The sequence below is a fragment of the Atractosteus spatula genome, chromosome 21 (assembly GCF_055471065.1).
Source record: "Atractosteus spatula isolate fAtrSpa1 chromosome 21, fAtrSpa1.hap1, whole genome shotgun sequence".
NCBI lineage: Eukaryota > Metazoa > Chordata > Actinopteri > Semionotiformes > Lepisosteidae > Atractosteus > Atractosteus spatula.
Window position 1 is genome coordinate 1,568,542 of NC_142726.1, and position 19,236 is coordinate 1,587,777.

At 44.7% G+C, this 19,236-nt stretch overlaps 1 protein-coding gene across 6 annotated transcripts; it reads right to left on the reverse strand.

Moving 5' to 3' along the window:
• Window positions 1–1,437: 1,437 nt before the first annotated feature.
• Window positions 1,438–18,032, reverse strand: def8 (differentially expressed in FDCP 8 homolog). Of its 6 annotated transcripts, none has more exons than XR_016094609.1 (13): window positions 17,830–18,032; window positions 15,961–16,071; window positions 14,291–14,385; window positions 11,763–11,912; window positions 10,609–10,750; window positions 7,448–7,612; window positions 7,226–7,353; window positions 7,008–7,121; window positions 6,105–6,185; window positions 3,862–4,002; window positions 3,498–3,607; window positions 2,427–2,911; window positions 1,438–1,708 (listed from the first exon to the last, which is right to left on the reverse strand). XR_016094609.1 is itself a non-coding variant. In XM_088938638.1 (12 exons), the coding sequence occupies exons 2-12, from the start codon at window positions 16,055–16,057 to the stop codon at window positions 2,815–2,817; spliced, it is 1,320 nt and encodes a 439-aa protein (XP_088794764.1). In that variant the 5' UTR covers window positions 16,058–16,071; window positions 17,830–18,032; the 3' UTR covers window positions 1,438–2,814. The 6 variants fall into 6 exon arrangements, 4 of the variants coding, with proteins under 4 accessions (XP_088794764.1, XP_088794763.1, XP_088794767.1 ...); XR_016094608.1 differs by having other exon boundaries at window positions 15,961–16,213; window positions 17,830–17,996; XM_088938638.1 differs by having other exon boundaries at window positions 1,438–2,911.
• Between the last annotated feature and the right edge of the window lie 1,204 nt (window positions 18,033–19,236).

A 19,236-nucleotide genomic window follows, 5' to 3' on the forward strand; every position in this document is an offset into this window, starting at 1 on the left:
CAATGTGGGTTAGGGTTTGGAAGAGCTGTAGCTCACCAGCTCTGTGCCTGATTCAAAACGCTTGCGAAAAATAGGCGCAAGTTTCTCTTTACGTATTCTCTCAGTAGATGTTAGGTCATAGATCAAATTTGTTTGTTTATTTTTTTACTGTTTTTTAGCTTTGTTTACAAAATACTTGAAGTTATTTCCTTTTCTAGCCACGCACAGTCGGAGGAAACCAGGGGTCCTTCTTCAAGGACCTCGCTCCAGCTCCGTCATAGGTCCGGAAGAAACTGCAGGAGTGTGTGAGGGTTGTGTTGTCTGTGGTGACTACATAACCCAGAAAAAACGTACAGCAATAGTTTTTTTTTTTACTTGTTTTTGACGTGAGTTTTAGTGACCTGTACATGTGTGTTATTGGTACTATTGGAAGAAAAATGTGACAATCATGAAGGTTGGAGTATTGTTAATTTTAATTAAGTCAAATTCCATACACGCAATCTTATTTTTAATTTACAAATATTCGTGCAGTGCCTTCTGCACAGTAACTGATTTCTTTACTCTCAGAAGAAAAACGGTTGTCATGTTGTGTTGCTGTGCTGATGAAGCTGATAAAATATTTTTATTTTTATTTTTGCAGGAAACCAAAACCATACACAATATTCAAAATGAGGCCTTACTCGTGTGGTATCATTAAACAATTTTAACACAATATCCTTTGATTTAAATTATTCATTTTTAGCTATATATCTTAGAATTTTGCCTTTTTAATTGCTTCCTCATCATCTAGATGCTATAAGATAAATGATGTGTCAACATAAATACGTAACCTTTTTTTCAGAAGAAACCTCTTCTAGCTAAGCGTTTCCTGTTTTGTATTGGTAGTTTGTTTTTGCTACCTTCACACATTACCCTGCACTTGTCTACATTAAAAGACATCTACCAGTTGTTTGCCCAGTTTATCTAAATATTTCATAATGATCTGCTGCTTTTGCAGTGTTTGCTAATCCTATTAATTTGGTGTCATCTGCAAACTAGTAGTTCACTGACTTCATAAATCTAGATTACAGATACACATTAAGGTGATGAGCAGCTGTGGTCCAAGTACAGATCTTTGTGGTACTCTACTAATTACATCACCCCCCTTTGAGAACTTACCCTCATATATTAACTTGATAAACACACTGGTCAGGCTTGTAACTAAAAATTCAAGAACCTGAACATTTATATACTGTACATACATTTATTTAGGTACTTACATCAAATAAAGAATATTGCAATATGTTGTAATAGCAGTTGCCCATAGTAGTTCAGCAATTCTGCATTCTAAATACACATGATTAGATTATGTTCTTAATTAGACTGTTGAGGCACTTGGTGTTGGCTGATTAAAGCAATATTAAATTCTGGAAAAGTGTCTCATCTGCATGAAGAACAAATTCACTTTAAAACTGCTGCCATCGGTTAGTATTTTATTCATCCAAAGTATTTTATTATTATGACATACACAGTTTTGTAATGGCAGACAATACAGGAGTTTTAGGTTTTGGCAGTACGTAACTAGACTATATAGTGATTCATAAGGCAATGTAAAAGTATAACAGATTGTTACATGGATAAATCTACATCATTTTTCAATTTAATGATAAGTTCATGCTGAACTGTAAGACAGCACTAAATTATTTTAAAACAAAATGACCTGTTATAGTGTGCCACTGTACTGTATATCCTAGAAGGAAAAGAAATACAGAATTACATTAGTCTCATTTATACCAGTAATTGAATATAGAGCAAATAAGTGTTGATTTTGAGAGCTACATCTAAAGCGCATGTCAATATTCCACACTGTATAACTGCATCTTTAAGCAATAATTTGTATGCCAGGTTTTACAACGTTTCCATTCATTTATATTATAGTTGCTACATTTTGATTTATATACCTAGACTGCAGACACAGCTAAGGATCTGCTCAAGTACTTCACAAATCTTTTATCCTCTGTCCCTTGCTATTGTGTTTGCAAAACAGTGAATTTGCATCCTGACTTCAGATGTTAAGTTCTAACAGGTCAACAGATATTCTATAGCTCCTGTGTATTATATACTGTACGATACATGTGCACAAATCTGCTTCAGTATAAAAGATGGCAGGAAAAAATGATGGGAGTCTGTTGCTGGTGTATAGCCACAGAAAAGAGCTGCCCATTCTCCTAATAACATCATTAGCATTATTTACAGTGTTTTGTTTTCGCACAGTTTAATGTGTCCCCACCATTGTGCTCTGTATGTTTTTTGTGTGTCAATTTTAAAACTTTGCTCCGAACGCTTCTCTAAGGCTGATCACAAATATTCATACACAGCACATGCAAGAGGTAAAGTGAAGTAGCACTAATGCATTAGTGTGTTCCCACGTGTAGTTAAAGGCAGTGTAGTGAACCTGCTAGACTTACCAGTAAATTAAAACATATTTTTGCTCATTACATAAGCCTTGTTTTCATGACTGAAGGCAGATAACGGGACACAGAGCTGTCAAAGGTCACCTCCGGGACGCTCTGCAGGGTTCTACAGTCTTGTAGTGCTCCAGTGACCGCCGCTGTGCTGGACATTAGAGGGCTGTCAGTCTTTTCCTAGCGTGGAGACGAAGGCAGGTGCCTGCAGTGTTTGATCGTGTCCCAGGCTCTCCCTCCCAGCTGCTGACCTCAGTTAAGGTGCACAGAAGGCGGAGGGGGACGTGACAGGAAACCAGACGGAGTCTGTATGCGGCACACTGGCTTTGAAAAAGTGCTGAGGGGCCACAGGCAGATTGACCTGACCATGTGGACACGAAGCGGTCAGTGGTCAGTCCTCCCTGGGTGTGGGCGGCTCAATGGACTGCTTCCGCTCGGACATCCTGGTGCATCGAGGGCAAGCGGTGGAATTGTCATAGTAGCAGTCCCTGCAAGGCAACACACGTCTAAAACCACATCTGGAAGTACACTGCTCTTACAGTTTCATATACTGAATATCATTGGGAAGTTACAAGAATATGACTTTTCATTTACATGAGATGTAGTAATTCTCACTTGTTTTTCATTCAACAAACAGATTTTCACTTTTAAGAGCTGGGCTCCCTTAAATCATTGACAAGATTCCTCTTTTCTCATATGTTCTCAGATGAGGAATTTACATTTTTTGTTACATCTTAACTCGTCTTAGAATAATGGCTTGTGTGTGTTCAGTAGAGGATAGTACATAATGTTGATGCATTTGCTAACCTCTGGAACAATGTAGCTGCTGTACAGTAAATGAGCAGGAGTGGTATTGTTATATATTAATATCAATGTGGGACACAGTAGTGACATGTTCAATCTGTCAAACTGCTTTAAAATAGGGCTCCCTTTTGTTTTCAATGAACAGCAGTAGTACTCCTATGACAATGGCCTGGGTGCAGGAGTGCATCACACTGACGTACAGTTACATTCCTCAGTGAGAACATCAGTGCTGCAGACGAGGGAGCAGCCCCAGGGCGACGGCACACCAACCTGTGGAAGACGGCGGAGCAGTCGTGGCACACTGAGGTGTGGCTGTCGAAAGGAAAGAGCACGTCTCCCTCTTTACACAGCTCACACACAAAGCCCTTGGCCTGGCACCTCTGGGGACACAGAGACAGACGCTCAACCCTGAAGGACAGGACTCCTGATCTAACGTGATCACGTTATTAGACAATCTGATGAGCCATTTTCACCTTCCTGTAATGACCATCATATACTCATCCATCACTGGGGTCGCCCTTTGACAAATCATGTTTTCATTCAGAGGAATCACCTGTGGCGCCATTCTCAGTGCCTATAACGGCATGAGGTGCTGCCTAAGCCGTTCGGATGGTTGCTCAGAGAGTGAACACACCTCACAGTCCAGCTTGATGTGCTTGGCAAAGGTGGTGTGGATCTCAGTTAAAGAGCAGCTGAGGCGACCGGTGGAAATATCAATCAGGTCCTGCAAGGAGTACATGTCATTGTTCTCCACAAAGTGCTGACGGTCCTGCAGCTGGAAAGGCACAAAACAACGACAATAACAGTTTTGTTGTTGTGTTTTTCAAGAAACTCAACACAAGCAGTAAAAGACAGTGAAAAGAAAACAATACAGGGAACTTGCTAAATGAAAACAAGGGTATGACTAAAAAGACACATTCAAAGATTCATTAAAAAAACAGGTCTTTCAGAAACTTTGGAAAATGTTGAAGGCTCTGTGATCCCCTGTGAGGAGCCCTGTCTTCAGCAGAACGAGAAGGTTCTGTAGCCCACTGTGGAGCAAAACCATTCGGAGATACGTGAGCAAAAAAGTACCTTCAAGTACACTTAAAATTGTGACTATGAGCCAGTACAATTCACAGAGGTCTTGAGATGTGCACTGATACAGAGTAATTTTGTTAACACAGGCTGCTGAATTCTGTGTATCTGCAACCTATATAGTAAATGTGAGAGAGCAGTGACTCCAGACAAGATGGAGATTCTTTTTCTGGACCCCATTTCCCAGAATGCTCTGGTAATGAGCAGCTGCTCTCCATCACCTGACTGATACAAGCCAATAGGTCAAGTGTCAATTTAAAAAGCAGGACGCTGACTTTTTGCAAGTCTGTCATTACCTGAGTGCGTGGAGCTGAGAAAACTTTCAAGAAGTTTAAAGAATTCACAAAACTCCTCTGAAAAGTCTCAGTGGAACAAAGCCCCATTTGATAGGGACTGAAGAAGTCAGCCAGGAGCTCAAAGAGGAGCGAGGTTTTGTATTGTTGTTTTGGCATTCGGTTTTATGTTTCCTGCACTGTAATAAAACTGTAAATAAAACTGCACTTGATTTGTAACTCACACCTTCTGTGTGTGTTTGTTTTACCGTGGCCCACCTCTTGACATTCCTACTTTAAGACACCCCCCACCAGGGAGTGTCACTGTTCCTTAGAAGATACCACACTCATTAAAGGGCTAAATCATTTTAACAGGATCACACCACTGTATCACTATTTCAGCATCAGCTAGGCAGAGCAAGGATCTTTATCAAACAATGTTCTGCAGGTGAAAGAAAGACATGTTTAAACATACATACTGCAAATAGAAGTGGCAAAATACAGAATATGTTCCAATTATAGAAGTCCTGTAATTTAACTCACAGGAAGCAGGATAACCACAAGCAGCAAGACAAGGTTTTCTGTACTGCAGGACTGACAGATGGCATACACTACACCACAGCTGTCGTGATCCATTTATTTTTTCACATGAATACAATAACAGTAATACTGAGTAAACTGCTGCTTCAATGTTGGCTTTGAAGTTTTCCCAGAGCTGTGGAAGAAGACTGCAGTTGCACATTTATACCAGGAGTATACAAGAATCATTGTTTAGGTCATCCGTATATATATACAGTATCACTATGCATACAGTGGGTAAGTACAGAATTATTTGGTCATTTCACTATTAGGAAACAACAAAATGTAAAAGTACATAAGCTTTTTTCCTCATCTATCATAATGTTAAGTTACTGACAATGCAGCCTGCCTGTGAAAGATCTGTAGTGATCAGCCACTCTTCACACTGTCTTTGTTAATGAATAATCTGCCACAGGATGGGGCTCTTCCTGGTTACCTATGAATCATTTTTACTGTGGTGCAGCTCAACCTGTGTTGAGGACGACTAGAGCATGGCCTCTGCCTCACGTGTTCTCAACATTGTAGTTACTCCAGGTTTGAAATGAAAATGAATTTTCTAAAATTCTGCAGTACCCCTGTTCAAGTCAGGAAGCAGTCTGACAGAAACTCTGCTGTCCGGGACACGCAGTGTTGTTAATGGCTTCATCTCTGCATGTTCCTGATGTGTCGGCTTAAGAGGCTACAGCAGCACGTCCTAAACCCTTTCTGTGACAAGAGCTAGCAGGGTCTCAATGTATTGATTATTTTTTCAAATAACATTGCGCAAAAGTTTTGCAATAGCAGAAAATACACTATTTAACAGCAGAATAAGGAGAATATTTAACAGCAGAACTACTGTAAGCCGGTAAAGAACTAACCAGTTCAGAGGTGAATAAAATGTCCAGTCTGATTAAAACAATTAATTATTTACTCCTTGTAGAGGAACATGACCTGCCAGCAGGGGGCTCACCTGTAGCAGAAGCCTTGCCTCCATAGCCTCCTTGCAGGTGATGAAATAGGGCTTCATCAGCAAGATGTCCTGGCGCAGCTTCTGAAGAAGGACAAGATGTAGCCCTTAGCATGATCAATAAAGAGCTTGTGTATTCTCCCCATGTTCACACAGGTGTCCTCCCACAGTCCAAAAACATGCTGGCAGGTTAACCTGGCCCCGGTGTGAGAGTGAGTGAGTGTGAATCCTGTAATGGACTGACGTCCCATCCAGGGTGTACCCTGTCTGCTGCTTGCTGGAATAGGCTCCAGCTCCGCCGCGGCCCTGAATTGGATGAAGAGGTTAGAAAAGAAAGAGTTTGATAGTCCACACTTTTCCTGTTCAGTGCCAGAGAACCCCAGCTGGGCTCAAATTGTCAACTACAGTTTTTATTCCCTGTTACTTAGTTTCCTGCAACATCAAAGTTTCTGCTTCTGTTTGGTTCAGTATTTTCAGAAGTTACATCTGGAAGGCTTGACCTGACAAATTCAAGCAGAAAATCCAGCCCGGTATTGTGCAAAACAAAGGCATTGGCACACCGAAAGAACAGGAAACCCTGTACTGTAACAGGAAAATGCCATTAAAAACTTGCTTTTAAGCTTCACAAAAACCTGGTGACATATCTCAATATGCATTGCGAAATTAACACACTTTCTCCCCAGAGTGCTTCATTTACATTGCTCACGTAAAAACACCACAGCTCATTTGCAGGCAGAAAAGGTGCAAATATCACTACTGATCTAATTTACGAACAGCGGAATTTGTTGTGGCAGCAGCTATTTCAGAGCCCAAACATTTCCCCATGAGAACTGGGACAATCGGATATCTTGTCAAGAGCAGCTCTCGGGAAGCGCCCAGGAGCGCAGACTGGGACAGGGCTCTCACCCGGATCTCCACCAGCTCCTCCACGAAGTTGAAGAGCAGGGGGTTGATTTCTCGGAGCTTCAGAACCGGCCTCGAGATCATCAGGTTCAGGTACCTCATGGAGGAGCGGCACACCTGCAGAGGGAGTCACAGCCCGGTCACCTGCTGCCCCCCGCGCCACCCTCCTCGAGACTGGCCAACAGTTACAGCTCCATGCAGCAGAGTTGGCTGGCACCCACCTTCCTGGGCTCAAACTCCCAGTTGTGAATGACGCGCGCCGGGACGACCGCAGCGTCGTTCCAGTGGCAGCTGCTACAGTAATACTGACCAGTGTAGTCACACTGTCTGGCCTCGCTCGGGACTCCTCCTGCACCGGACAAAATGTCGAGAATGACGCGTGTACGGAGAGGAAGGCAGCCTGGCAGGGCAACGGCATGAGGGAGCCGGACAGAGACACTCACTCAGGGACACTGGTGCCCGACACTCCGCACACCTGTAGTCCTGGCTGTCCAGCCCAACCTCAGGGCAGATGTTCAGCTCGTACTCTGACTGGTGGCTGACCTTTGACCTCACGCAGGGCTTGGTGATGAGGTTCAGGCATTTGCTATGGCAACGGTAGTAACAACCTAAGGAAAGGAGGAAAGACTTGGAGACTTCTAGATCATGGCGCAGCGGAAATAATCCAGCAGACATGTGGGGAAAAGATCTCCTTCCCCTGGTGACTGGTGTCATGGAAAAGCTACATTTTTACTTGTCAGAATAAAATAGGCAAATGACTCAAAATCTTTGATACTGACAAAAAAAGAGGAAAGTCCTTTTGGTGTCAATAGCAGAACCTGACTAAATCTCCCAGTGACAGTTGTAAGAGTGTTTTCTTTTACTGCTTGCCAAAAACGCTCTCTCTCAGCTGCACTCATTGTCAGTAGGAAAGTGGTATTTACTTCACTAAATTCTGGAAGTTATAAAGCAAATCTCAATACCCAATTAGTAAAAAAACAAAGCCATACTGTATGAGACACGATTGTCCAGACTGGTACAGTTAAACAGCTCTTCCCTGCTCTTCAGGTGCTGCTGCTTCGCAGAGAGGCTCCCAGTGCTGCTCCTGGGGGCTGATTTTTATTCCAGCCAAGATCAGTTACACAACTGCACCCTTGATTGTCTAATATTATTTGTTTGAACATTTTGATTGTTTCCAGCTCCTAAACATGTTGGGGGTTGCCTTTTTAAGTACCGCATTTCATAAGCAACCACAAGTTTCCAAACCTTTGAGTAGAAAAACAAAGTTTTGCATGTGTTCTAATCAAGTACATTTTTAGCTCAATTAAGTAATTAAGCTCAGCTGGAATGATAAGGGCCAGTACTGGGAACCCCTGATCTAGCAATGAAGCAGCCCTCCAGGACAAGGACTGGACACCCCTGATGTAAGGTAAAAACATGTGGAGCATTACATACGTTGTTAGAGCTTTCCACATCTTTATTCATGCACTAAGCCTTATTTAAGTCTGCCTCTTACTTTGACAGAGAAATGCCAAAAGTTAACACTAGCCACCCATGTTAAAGAACTTAGAAATGCAAAACTGAATAGTCATGGAAACAAGACAGAAAGCATAGATATAACATTTTATATGTTATATATATTTGATACATTTTGTATTTTTTAACCAGCTACAATATTCACTTCTTTGATCTCCGATGTAGAGTTTATCTGAGCATAAACTTAAAGCATTTTTACTAGATGTTATGTTTAAATCATACATTTAAAAAGTTTAATGAAATCCCTGCTCTTTCCTTAATTTTACAAGCTACTGTTTGAACTCAGGTTTTGCTTAATTAAGTGTCAGCTACAGCTCACAAAGGAAGGCCAATGACATTTCAAAGAGAACCGTGCTGAGTTTCACTGTTGCCAGGCGACAGCAAGATTTGCTCACAATGGGCTTGAACTGCCTTGTTCAGCCAATAGGACAGCCTTTCTACACTGTTGGCATTGCTGCTTGGCTACGGATTTTTATGCATCAAATTTTCTTTTTCTTATACAGACAGGCAAGCCTGATATACAATAATCCACACTGTGAGAGTGGTTTAGGCGTCTGCCAGGAGGAAACGAAGAAGATTGTTTTTTATAACATTTAAGTAAAAGATCTTATAGCACCAAAGAAGATAATGTCTACTTGAGGACTTGTTTTATCAGAAAGATCAACTTATTTTGAGACACCTAAGTCTTAATTAACTCTTGACAATTTAAGCTACACTGCATGGGTGCAGAAATCAACTCCCATAATGTTCAGGTAATATGCTCAGTAGGAATGTCAGGATTGAACTGATCACGTCTTGTTTGATAGATGGGGTATTTCTCTGTTGAGCCTAGCTGTGATGTACTACACCTCAAAAATCAGAGGTTACAATCTGCTTGTCACTTGTTTGTGTGTGTAAAAAAATAAGGCAGAGGAAAGCCTCGTGATAATCAAGACATGATCCGATCATTTCTGACTTTCTCTCCCCACAAAAATAATTATGTGACATTGAATGCTTGTATCCACACAACACAGCTCCAAGTGTAAAGAGTTAATATTGTCTGTGTGTGCAAGCATGCTGATCACCTATAGGTCTACAGTATATGTCACAAAGTATGGATGCATGTAACAAGGGCTTTCTAATGTGCGAATGTGCCAGGGATACCCTATTTGCTAAACTGGAGCTCCACTGAATATCTGTAAGCAGTGTGTTTTGTTTAATGCAGTACAGTTACAAGTTACTTCATTAAGACGTTACTTTTAACAATTGTCTTTGAAAATTAATAAAAAGTTGGCAAAATTAAGTAATCAGTTACAGTGACCAATATGGTGTGTTGCATAACTCCTATGTTGAGTAATTTCCCACAAAGTTTTACTAAACAACTCACAGCTGTAATGGATTACTTTTTAAAAGTGACTTTCCCCAACACTGTTTCAATGATGAATTGGGACCTAGAGCTGAGAAACCAGCAGGCAGATGCTGGTGCAGACTCTAGCAGAGAGATGGGGCAGGATCCCACAAGTCAGCATCTGCAACCTGGTGCAAAGTGTGCGTCTCAAATTGGCAAATTGTCTTCTGCCCCTGGTGGACAAGCCTCCTCACCTGTGCACTGTGCAGGTGCACCAGGTCTGGACAAGCCTCACACCTGTGCACTGTGCAGGTGCACCAGGTCTGGACAAGCCTCACACCTGTGCAGGTGCACCAGGTCTGGACAAGCCTCACACCTGTGCACTGTGCAGGTGCACCAGGTCTGGACAAGCCTCACACCTGTGCACTGTGCAGGTGCACCAGGTCTGGACAAGCCTCACACCTGTGCAGGTGCACCAGGTCTGGACAAGCCTCACACCTGTGCACTGTGCAGGTGCACCAGGTCTGGACAAGCCTCACACCTGTGCACTGTGCAGGTGCACCAGGTCTGGACAAGCCTCACACCTGTGCAGGTGCACCAGGTATGGACAAGCCTCACACCTGTGCAGGTGCACCAGGTCTGGACAAGCCTCACACCTGTGCAGGTGCACCAGGTCTGGACAAGCCTCACACCTGTGCAGGTGCACCAGGTCTGGACAAGCCTCACACCTGTGCAGGTGCTTCAGGTCTGGACACACCTCACCTGTGCATGTGTACCAGGTCTGGATCAGCCCCCAGATGATGGCGCTGCACTTGTCGCAGGTCTGCTTCACACTCTTGCTCTTCTCCTTAGAGAAGCGATGCTCCAGCAGCACTCGCAGGTTGGGCTCCTCCTCATCAGGATCCTACAGAAACGGAGACCAGCGCTCAACTGGGTGACCAGATCTCTCAGCCAGTCCCTGCTTGCCCCCATCTCAGAGACCCCCCCACAGGGATCATCTCTCACGGAAACCCCATTCAGGTTCTGTGTGGGCCTTCACAGATAACAGGAGCTCTTTATGTGAAAAACCACTTCTATTCCAGCCACTATTATTCTAAACAAATCACAATAAGGTTTTTTTCTGGTATTGGTAACAGCAAATCTGTCATACAAAGTCAAATGAGATTAAAAGGGCCTTATCAGAGTTTAGATTACAGTTTAACAATCAACATGCTTCTCATTTAAGCCACACAGGAGCTTTAAAATTACAGAGCCACAGGACGCTGGGGGAAGTTACCATGATGAACTTTAAAATCAGGTAGTACTGTATATTGTCAGTTTCAAAACTAATAAGCTTCCGTCAACACTGCTTCTTAACAGTTAAAACGGAAATGAAAGAAATGATAGTCTGTATGCTGGTTTGGTAGAAAAAAAGTTATCTTTTTCCAGTCTGACTCTGGACCTAAGGTTTCTGCTTTTGACGAGACAGAAGCAGTTTTTTTGTGTCATTGTAACACAGTTCTGTTAAGCTTTGTCACTCTATTTCATAACAGCCCATGAAAGAGAGTCTCTCTAGACAGGAATAAAATGCTAGTGGGCCCATAAAACAACAGAGCTCTGTGGCGCGATGTGATGCGGTACACCTGCAAACCGGACCATGGAACAATGACAACGACAGGACACATTCCTGGGCAAGGGCATCACTCCTGCCCCTCCAATGCAAGCAAGGCATCATGGTCAACATCCTTCGGCGCACACCTGCACCGCACGTGTGCCCCATGGTCCGACTGGCACGAGTATCAGATTTCGTCACTCTGCACTTCACGAGTTTCCACAGCACAGGTGTGTCAACGGGCCCGCTAGCATCACAAGCTCATTCCTCCTGCTGTGCTGCTGCGCTCTCACCCCCTGGCTGCCCCGCCCCCTGCCCCCCTCACCTTCAGCTCCTGCAGCTTGAGGCGGAGGTGGATGAGCTTCACCACAGTGTCCTTCTGCCGCTCCGAGTGCTCGGGCAGCTCCAGGATCAGTTGCTTGCACTCCTCGATGGCCTGCTTCAGCTGCTCCACGTCCGAGGCCACGAACGAGCCCTGGACACACACACACAAGCCCTGTGACAACACTCCGGCAGGATCAAGAAGGGAGCCACCTTCACAAGTGTGTGCGCTCAGAGGCGCACCTGAGATAACATGTAGGATCTGGGATCTGCCGCCTTAGGTGTTCTCCCTCTGACAAGACCAGGCTAGAGCGCCACGAGGAGCTCCAACCCGTGAGAAACTCCACCAGCACTATCAACCCTCATTTAAAGACACACCTTTGCACCAAACCTTTACATGTATCACTGGGTTTCACTTGATTTTACTGACTCAATTTTACTACTGTTATATAAATTACTGCTGTGCTTCTGCACAGTGACTTCAGTTTCTTGAAAAGCACTAACAGATATAAATATGATCACAATCAATGAAACAAAAACTGGCTACTAGAGCACATTTTGACAGCTTTAGATTTCACAACATTTAAGATAAGATCACTTTATTGGCCATATACAATTTCTTGTATTAGGAATTTGTCTTTTCGCATGTCTTTGCTCTCCATGAGACACAAAGACAGGGAGAGAAGCTCGGGGTCAGAGCGCAGGGTCAGCCATTTATACGGCACCCCTGGAGCAGTTGGGGTGAAGGGCCTTGCTAAGGGGCCCAATGGAGTAGGATTCCTCTGCCGGCCGCGGGATATGAACCGGCAACCTTCCAGCCACAGATCCTGAGCCACAGAGCCACCGCTCTGCCCATTTAGACCAGTAACTCAGTTTAGCGGCCTCAAGATATCGACAGAGCACCATTGAGTCACACAGCCAGTGAAGATTAAAGAACTACCCATTTTTTTCTCACTTCTTCATACAATACATTTCTTAACTTATACATGGATCAATCATTAAGGATGATGTTAAATTCCTACTAAAAAGTAGGTCTCACCTATTCAGATTAAAGCCCAGTTTATCCCATGTGTTTACTAAGCCTCCCAAGAGCAGACTTCAAACAGAATACCGCTGTTTTCATGCAGCACCAAGGAGATTTCTCTGAAATCACTACCTTCCGCAACAATCAGGAAGTGGCCTTCCACTTCTGCAACAGGCTTAATACAGCCACCACACCACCTGTGAGGCTCAGACACAGGACAGTGTGTCAGCTTGTTTACTTGTTCACCTTTTCAACTACAGCTTCCTAAAGCTTCCACAGTGGCGTCAAGTTCTATTTCCTCTCCTCTCTGTCCTCTTTAGATCATCCCTCCACACCCCCACAGGGCACGAGTGCAGCCTTCATGAAAAACACCCTCACTGACTGCCCGTGCTCAGGGCTCAGGAATGAAACCCATCCCTGGCTGAAGCTTGACATCAAGTAGGAAAGGAGAACGTGTCTGTTTAACCCTAATGGCCGGTCCGCCAACAGCACTCAGGAGGCTGTGGGAGTGGCCTTAAAAAACCTTTGAAAAAGGCATTTACACACGGACCTCTGACTGGGTTAAGTACTGATTTTTGTGGACTTACAGTCACTTATGTCACAATCCAATCACCATTTTGACCCAACCACCGACCAAAAAATGACTTTACAAACCCAGTACAGCAATGCCTCCTTTAACGCTGAAGGTGAGTTCCAGAGCAAGGCGTACTGTGGACTGAGGCACTAATAGAGGCAACTCTAGCCCAACGAGGGGGTGCTCCCAGGAGCATGATTCCTTTCTTACATATGAGACGTGCGAGGTATCGATAATGACATTACTGAGATTTTTATCACAGAATGTAATTAAAAATCCATTTAATACAGAAGGGAGCTTTTTTTATTTAGAGTTAGACAAGAAATACATAAAGTTTTGCTCTGCACTGATATACTCAGCCAGAGTTTGCCAGGATTAACCACCGTCTGCCGTCCCTGCTCCAGCCTGACGGATGAGGACCTGCGCCTCTCAGGACAGGCTGGGCTGGGGCCCCTCGCAGGGGGGAGGGCGTTAATAGACGCGCCCCTGGCCGGACAGTAACGCTCGCTGGCACTGTCTTCAGTGTTTCCTGCCTTTGGCACAAGTGGCAGCAGGACGCCCAGTGTGCTCTAGGTGCTGCTGTCTGGCCTGCGCACACGACACTGACTGACATTCTGCTGCAGTGCGGCTGCAGTAACACCACGGCCAGGACAGGGAGCGCTGTGGAGAGGCAGAGCTAACAGAAGCAATGCTGAGGCACTGCTGCCAGAGCCTTCTGTATCCTCAAGGCAAATCGCCATTCCGCACTGGAGTGATCTCTTTCAGAGACGCAACAAGGTGGAAGATTCATACAATCCAGCTGCTGCAAATGACTATAAAAGGAAAATTTGATAGAAAGTAATAATACTATATAAAATACTTGATCCTTATATGGTCATAAGCACAAGAGCACTGCCCCTGCCAGCAATGGCAGCTTGTGAACGAGACCACTGACCGAAGGCCGGGAGAAGTGGTCTTCGGCCAGCCCCAGGTCCATGGTTCTGTCGCTGCTGTGCACCGGCACTTCGGAGAACAGCTCGGGCTTCACCTCTGCGGAAAGACAACAGGAGGGGGGAATCATCATCAGCCCCCCTGATCCCCCCTGCGCTGTCCCCGAGAGTTTTCAGGGCCGGACGCAACCAGTTTAACCATCCCGTGATTAACCGTCTGATAATTCTGTGCTGTCAGCAAACAGCTACTCAAGTAACCTAGGAAACCAGAAAGAAAACCCAAATACAGGTCCACTGAGCACGTGCCGTAAAAGTGATGTGTGCGTCACTGACTTTCCTGTGCCTTGGTCAGCTTACAGGTTAGATCTGATTCTACTGTTAAAATGTGTTCACAGCACAAAACTGCAGGAGTCTGACACAAGCACAGGAAACCACAAAGCGCACACACCATGAAACGAGCAATGTGGAAGACATTAAACTATGGGGAAACGCTGATGACATAAATTACAAGAAATTACATTTGAACTACAAGAATCATTAAAAGCATTTGAGAGGAGAACAGCTCGGGCTTCACCTCTGTGGAAAGACAACAGGAGCGGGGAATCATCATCAGCCCTCCTCATCCCTCCGGCGCTGTCCCCGAGAGTCTTCAGGGCCGGACGTTACCTTCATCATTTACTCAAAATCACTCACATTTATTTTAATTTATTTAAACACAAAAGTTACCTGCATAAACCTCACAGAACATCATTGTGAGCAGCCTTCCGATATCCCTCAGGTGAAGAAAGCAGCAGCCGATCTCGACGAGTTCCAGTTAATTAAGCAGAGTGTGGTTTCCTGCCAGGCTCCCTGAAGCAGTTAACACTACAGCGGTCTGCAGAGGATCACTTGCTGTATAGGAAGTGATCTGCAGCCCCTGGGAGAAACCAGCTTGTTTCTGTTCCACTTCTCACTGTCCGTTTCCTGTGTCTACCTCGTGCAGGCAACAATGTGACCAATCACAGGCGCTTTCCCCCGACTGCCCTGGATTTAAAGGTTCTCTGTCTTTTTTAAAAAGCAGTCACAGCGACATGCATTGCCACAGCTTTCTGGGTGCACAACCAGGATTCTCTTCAGAAGGAATGCTGCTTCCTAACTCTTCACACTTCACCTCAGCATGTGCTAAAGTTTGGGTTTTTAAACTCACCAAAGCACCTGGTGCATAATGATCTCACCGCAAAAGGTGCAAAAGTACAGAAAACAGCCCAGGCAACTGCCTCCATATGCCTTATAATCCACCTCTCTGTCCGGCCTTTCAAGGGCAAAAGTGCTAAAAAAGTTAAAATAATGCTTTTTCTGTCCTGTACAACAAAGAACCGAAGCAAACAAAATCAACACAACTGCTTCCATCCCTCGCCTCCACCCACTCTCGACAGCTGAGTGTTAATGAGCTCATGAAAACCACAATGTGGTTTTTGCTCAGATATTTCAACAACTTATGGATTTTTTCCATTTATTTAGTTTATTTCATTTTTTTTATCCTAATTCTAAGCGGTTGCATTCCCTCAGAGTTTTGTCTGTTGATAATGTCCGGGTTAAATCCCTTAAGATCAGGTTTAAGCGATAATTTCTTCTCTGATCCCCCAGTCCTACAGCCCCCCTGACCCCACGGCCCGGCGGTAGCGTGTCCTCTCACCATGCTGCAGGGGCCCCTCCTGGGGGGGCCCCTCTCCTCGGTCGAAGGGGTTGACAAGGCCCTGGCGGAAGCGAGCAAGTCTCTCATCATATTCCATAGCCCCGGCTACATCTGCGGGAACACAAACACACAGCGCGCTGAGCCCCGGCGGCCACCCCACACCCCCACCTGTCCAGGGACACACAGTAAGGGCCAGCAACAGCCCAGCGAGCCGATGAGCCGCGGCTTTACCCTCAAGCAGGCCCTTATCGCTCTGCAACAGGAGAAAAATATGTGAGGTAAAAGCTGGAGACCAAATTCGGGACAGAAGTGTGCCGGGTGTAACTGAGAGATGGCATTGCAAAACAGGGCCGCTCACAGATGTATTCTGCAATTTCCCTCACGGGATCAAGTGTCTATCTAACGCCACCTAGTGACTGCACTGGGAAGCGCTCTGAAGCAGGTGCTTGATGAGCACCGACCACAGCAGCTGATGGCTGGTGTACCGCGGGTGATAGAGGGGGTTCTGCATTACAGTATGTAGGGAAATATTACTGTCTGCTCTTTCTGAAGAGATACACAACACATAAATACCGGTCCACAAAAATGACATCGTTAGTTGGGGCAGGGACGTCCGTTTGAATCATTTCAACGTGAAAGACACAGAGGTGAAGCAGAAAACTCCCCGAGTATTATTTTTAATTTAACATCCTGGAGTTTGTATATATATATAGATATCCACACTGTGACACTAAGCGGTTCAGAGTTACGTCCAGCCTTCATCTCTGAATTTCCAGTTTTAAGGCTCTTGAGCTGCAATCTCTGCCAGAACTGAAAGCGAAACAGCAGGGCTGTTTTTGCTTTTTTTGTGTGTGTTTAGAGCCTGGCAGCTATATAACCGACACAGTATTTCATCTGATATCAAGGGCCAGTTGTGGGTAGTCAAACCTGCTTATAAGGCAATTCTGTAAGAAGAATAGACGACGTAAACGAAGTTCACTCTTATCTTGTAATTTGTTAAAATAAAGTTTTTTTTTCAGTTCCAAAAACGCAACGATACATTTTGTCGGGTTTGCGATCTGGCACAGCTATGCTAAGACACAGGAATGCGACCTGTCAGGTATCTGTGTGACAGGTTAAATCGCGGAAGGAAGACAAGACCTTCAAAGTTTGTCTAGAGCTTAAATATAATGAAAAAGTGTAACTATTTATGCGTAACAGTAGTATCCGAGGCAAAAGTGGTACTCGGACACAAATGTTATTATTGGAGCTGCTTAAAAAGTAAAAAATGGATCATTCTTTTTTACGTGTTGTGCACAACAATCGTTTTTCGTACTTATTGAATCTATATTTTGTTTTGCGTTTAACCACGGCAATTGAAAGAGGGGGGACGCTGGTCTGATGTCGCTGTACTCCCGGAGCCGAGCAGCGAGTGCGCGCCGGGCTGGTTCGCTTTCGCAAGCCCAGCGCCCTTCACACAGACAGCCAAGCAGGCGATTTCTATTCATGGGCAGGTCTAAGGTGTTGAAATGCTATCGATGTCCTCGCAAGTTTTCTTCCCAAATACCCACACATTTGCAGAAACACACGCAACAGCTAGCGAATGCACTATTGGACGGTACAGAAACGCTCTGCTATCAAACCCGTCGTTCAGTTCCGTATAGCAATATACTTGCAATGCCATTTTCCACAAAATCAATTTTATGCATTCCTTTCGTCGTACAGCACAAATTACTGCAGGGTTATACGTAGGGCGTAATCGTAGTTTGCGCGCACGCGTATTCAAAAGACAATTGTAAACGTTTTTACATTTTTGCTCCGCAGTTGTGTTGCATATAATAATTACAACAAAAAAAAGGAGATCAGTCATTAGAAGTGCGCCGAGCTTACCTCATCACTGCATAACACACCAACTGGCCGAACAGCCATGTATGTGTGCTGGATCAACGTGACAGCTTCGTCTCCTTTATTTGCACTCGTCTCTGTCACCTCCCGGCATCGCTCACACCACCCACCTCCCGCTGTTGCCCTCCCTGCCTTGCAACACGTTGTTTACCTTTATGTTGCAGTGTAATGCGCCGCCCGCAAGCCCGTCTAACCCTCTCGCTCTACGGTGGATGACATACTGCGAGAGTCTCCGGTTAGTGCTGGCCTCTGCTGCCCGGCTGACCTAACTGAAACCGGGGAGATGCCGATGTTGCCGACTCCTAGGAATAAAGCAGGTTCTCTTGAGCTGTCCTTCCTGAAGGAATCTTGCTAGGGGTAAGAGGGCAGTTGTGCTGCAGAGAAAAAAGACACCATGCTGGCCCCGGCCTCTGACTGTGGCGCAGTAATCAATAACGGGCCTTGGCTGAAACTTCACCTCCCAGCACTTCGGATGAATTATTAATGAGTGCCTTTGGACTACCGACTTCTGTTGAGCAGAACTTCAGACGATCCGCACAGATGAAACATTACACGTGTGGCTGAAACATGTTGCTTTCCAAGCTTGTCCGGAGTAAATGTGTAATTCACTCATTATGAAGTAGTTGCAGTTTTTTTAGTTATTGGTGATTACAGGATGTGGAATGTCTAAATGAAATCTACGATCTCCCTCCGGGTGTCTGGTACTGTGATTGTTGATCACAATGCTGGTGCATTAGATGCCGAAGACGGCAACTACAGGGAGTTAAGAGCGGAGATGACGAAATCCGTCTTTTTGGGTTTGACGTCACAACCAAGCGAACACTCCCTTCCCCGCCGCTGTACCGGTGTGAAGCATTAAAACATTGTCCACGAATTTCAAGAAGAAAATAAAGATGCTGGCAGGATTGTAGTTGCTCAAGAAACTTTCAAAAAAAGAAAGATATGGGAAGTTATGACGAAATAATGTCGTTATTATTATGGAAATACAGAAATATGAAGAAAGTTTAAGTTCAAGGAAGATTAAGTGCAAACACTAATTGTGTGAGGACAGTCCCGAATCTCCTTTTACCTGCGTTTTTGAGTGCATCATCTTAAAGTTCAAAACCACTCTTAAACCTCTTCATAACACATTGCAGAGATTCTCAAACTGACATCATTTACAACTGGGGGAAATAAGAAGGAAACATTCTGTGTTTTATGGATCAGGGAAACCAGACACATGACAAGAATGAGCCAAGACTGGACTGGCTTTGTGACCGGAATTGGTACACTGTTATTTTGGTCCAGTCTTCACCCAACATTGCCACTCCGCAGGTTGCTGGCTTGGAGCCCACACTGAGCACTGACCTGTCTGCCACTCACAGCCTGAATTGGACCAGCTGACAGAATGAG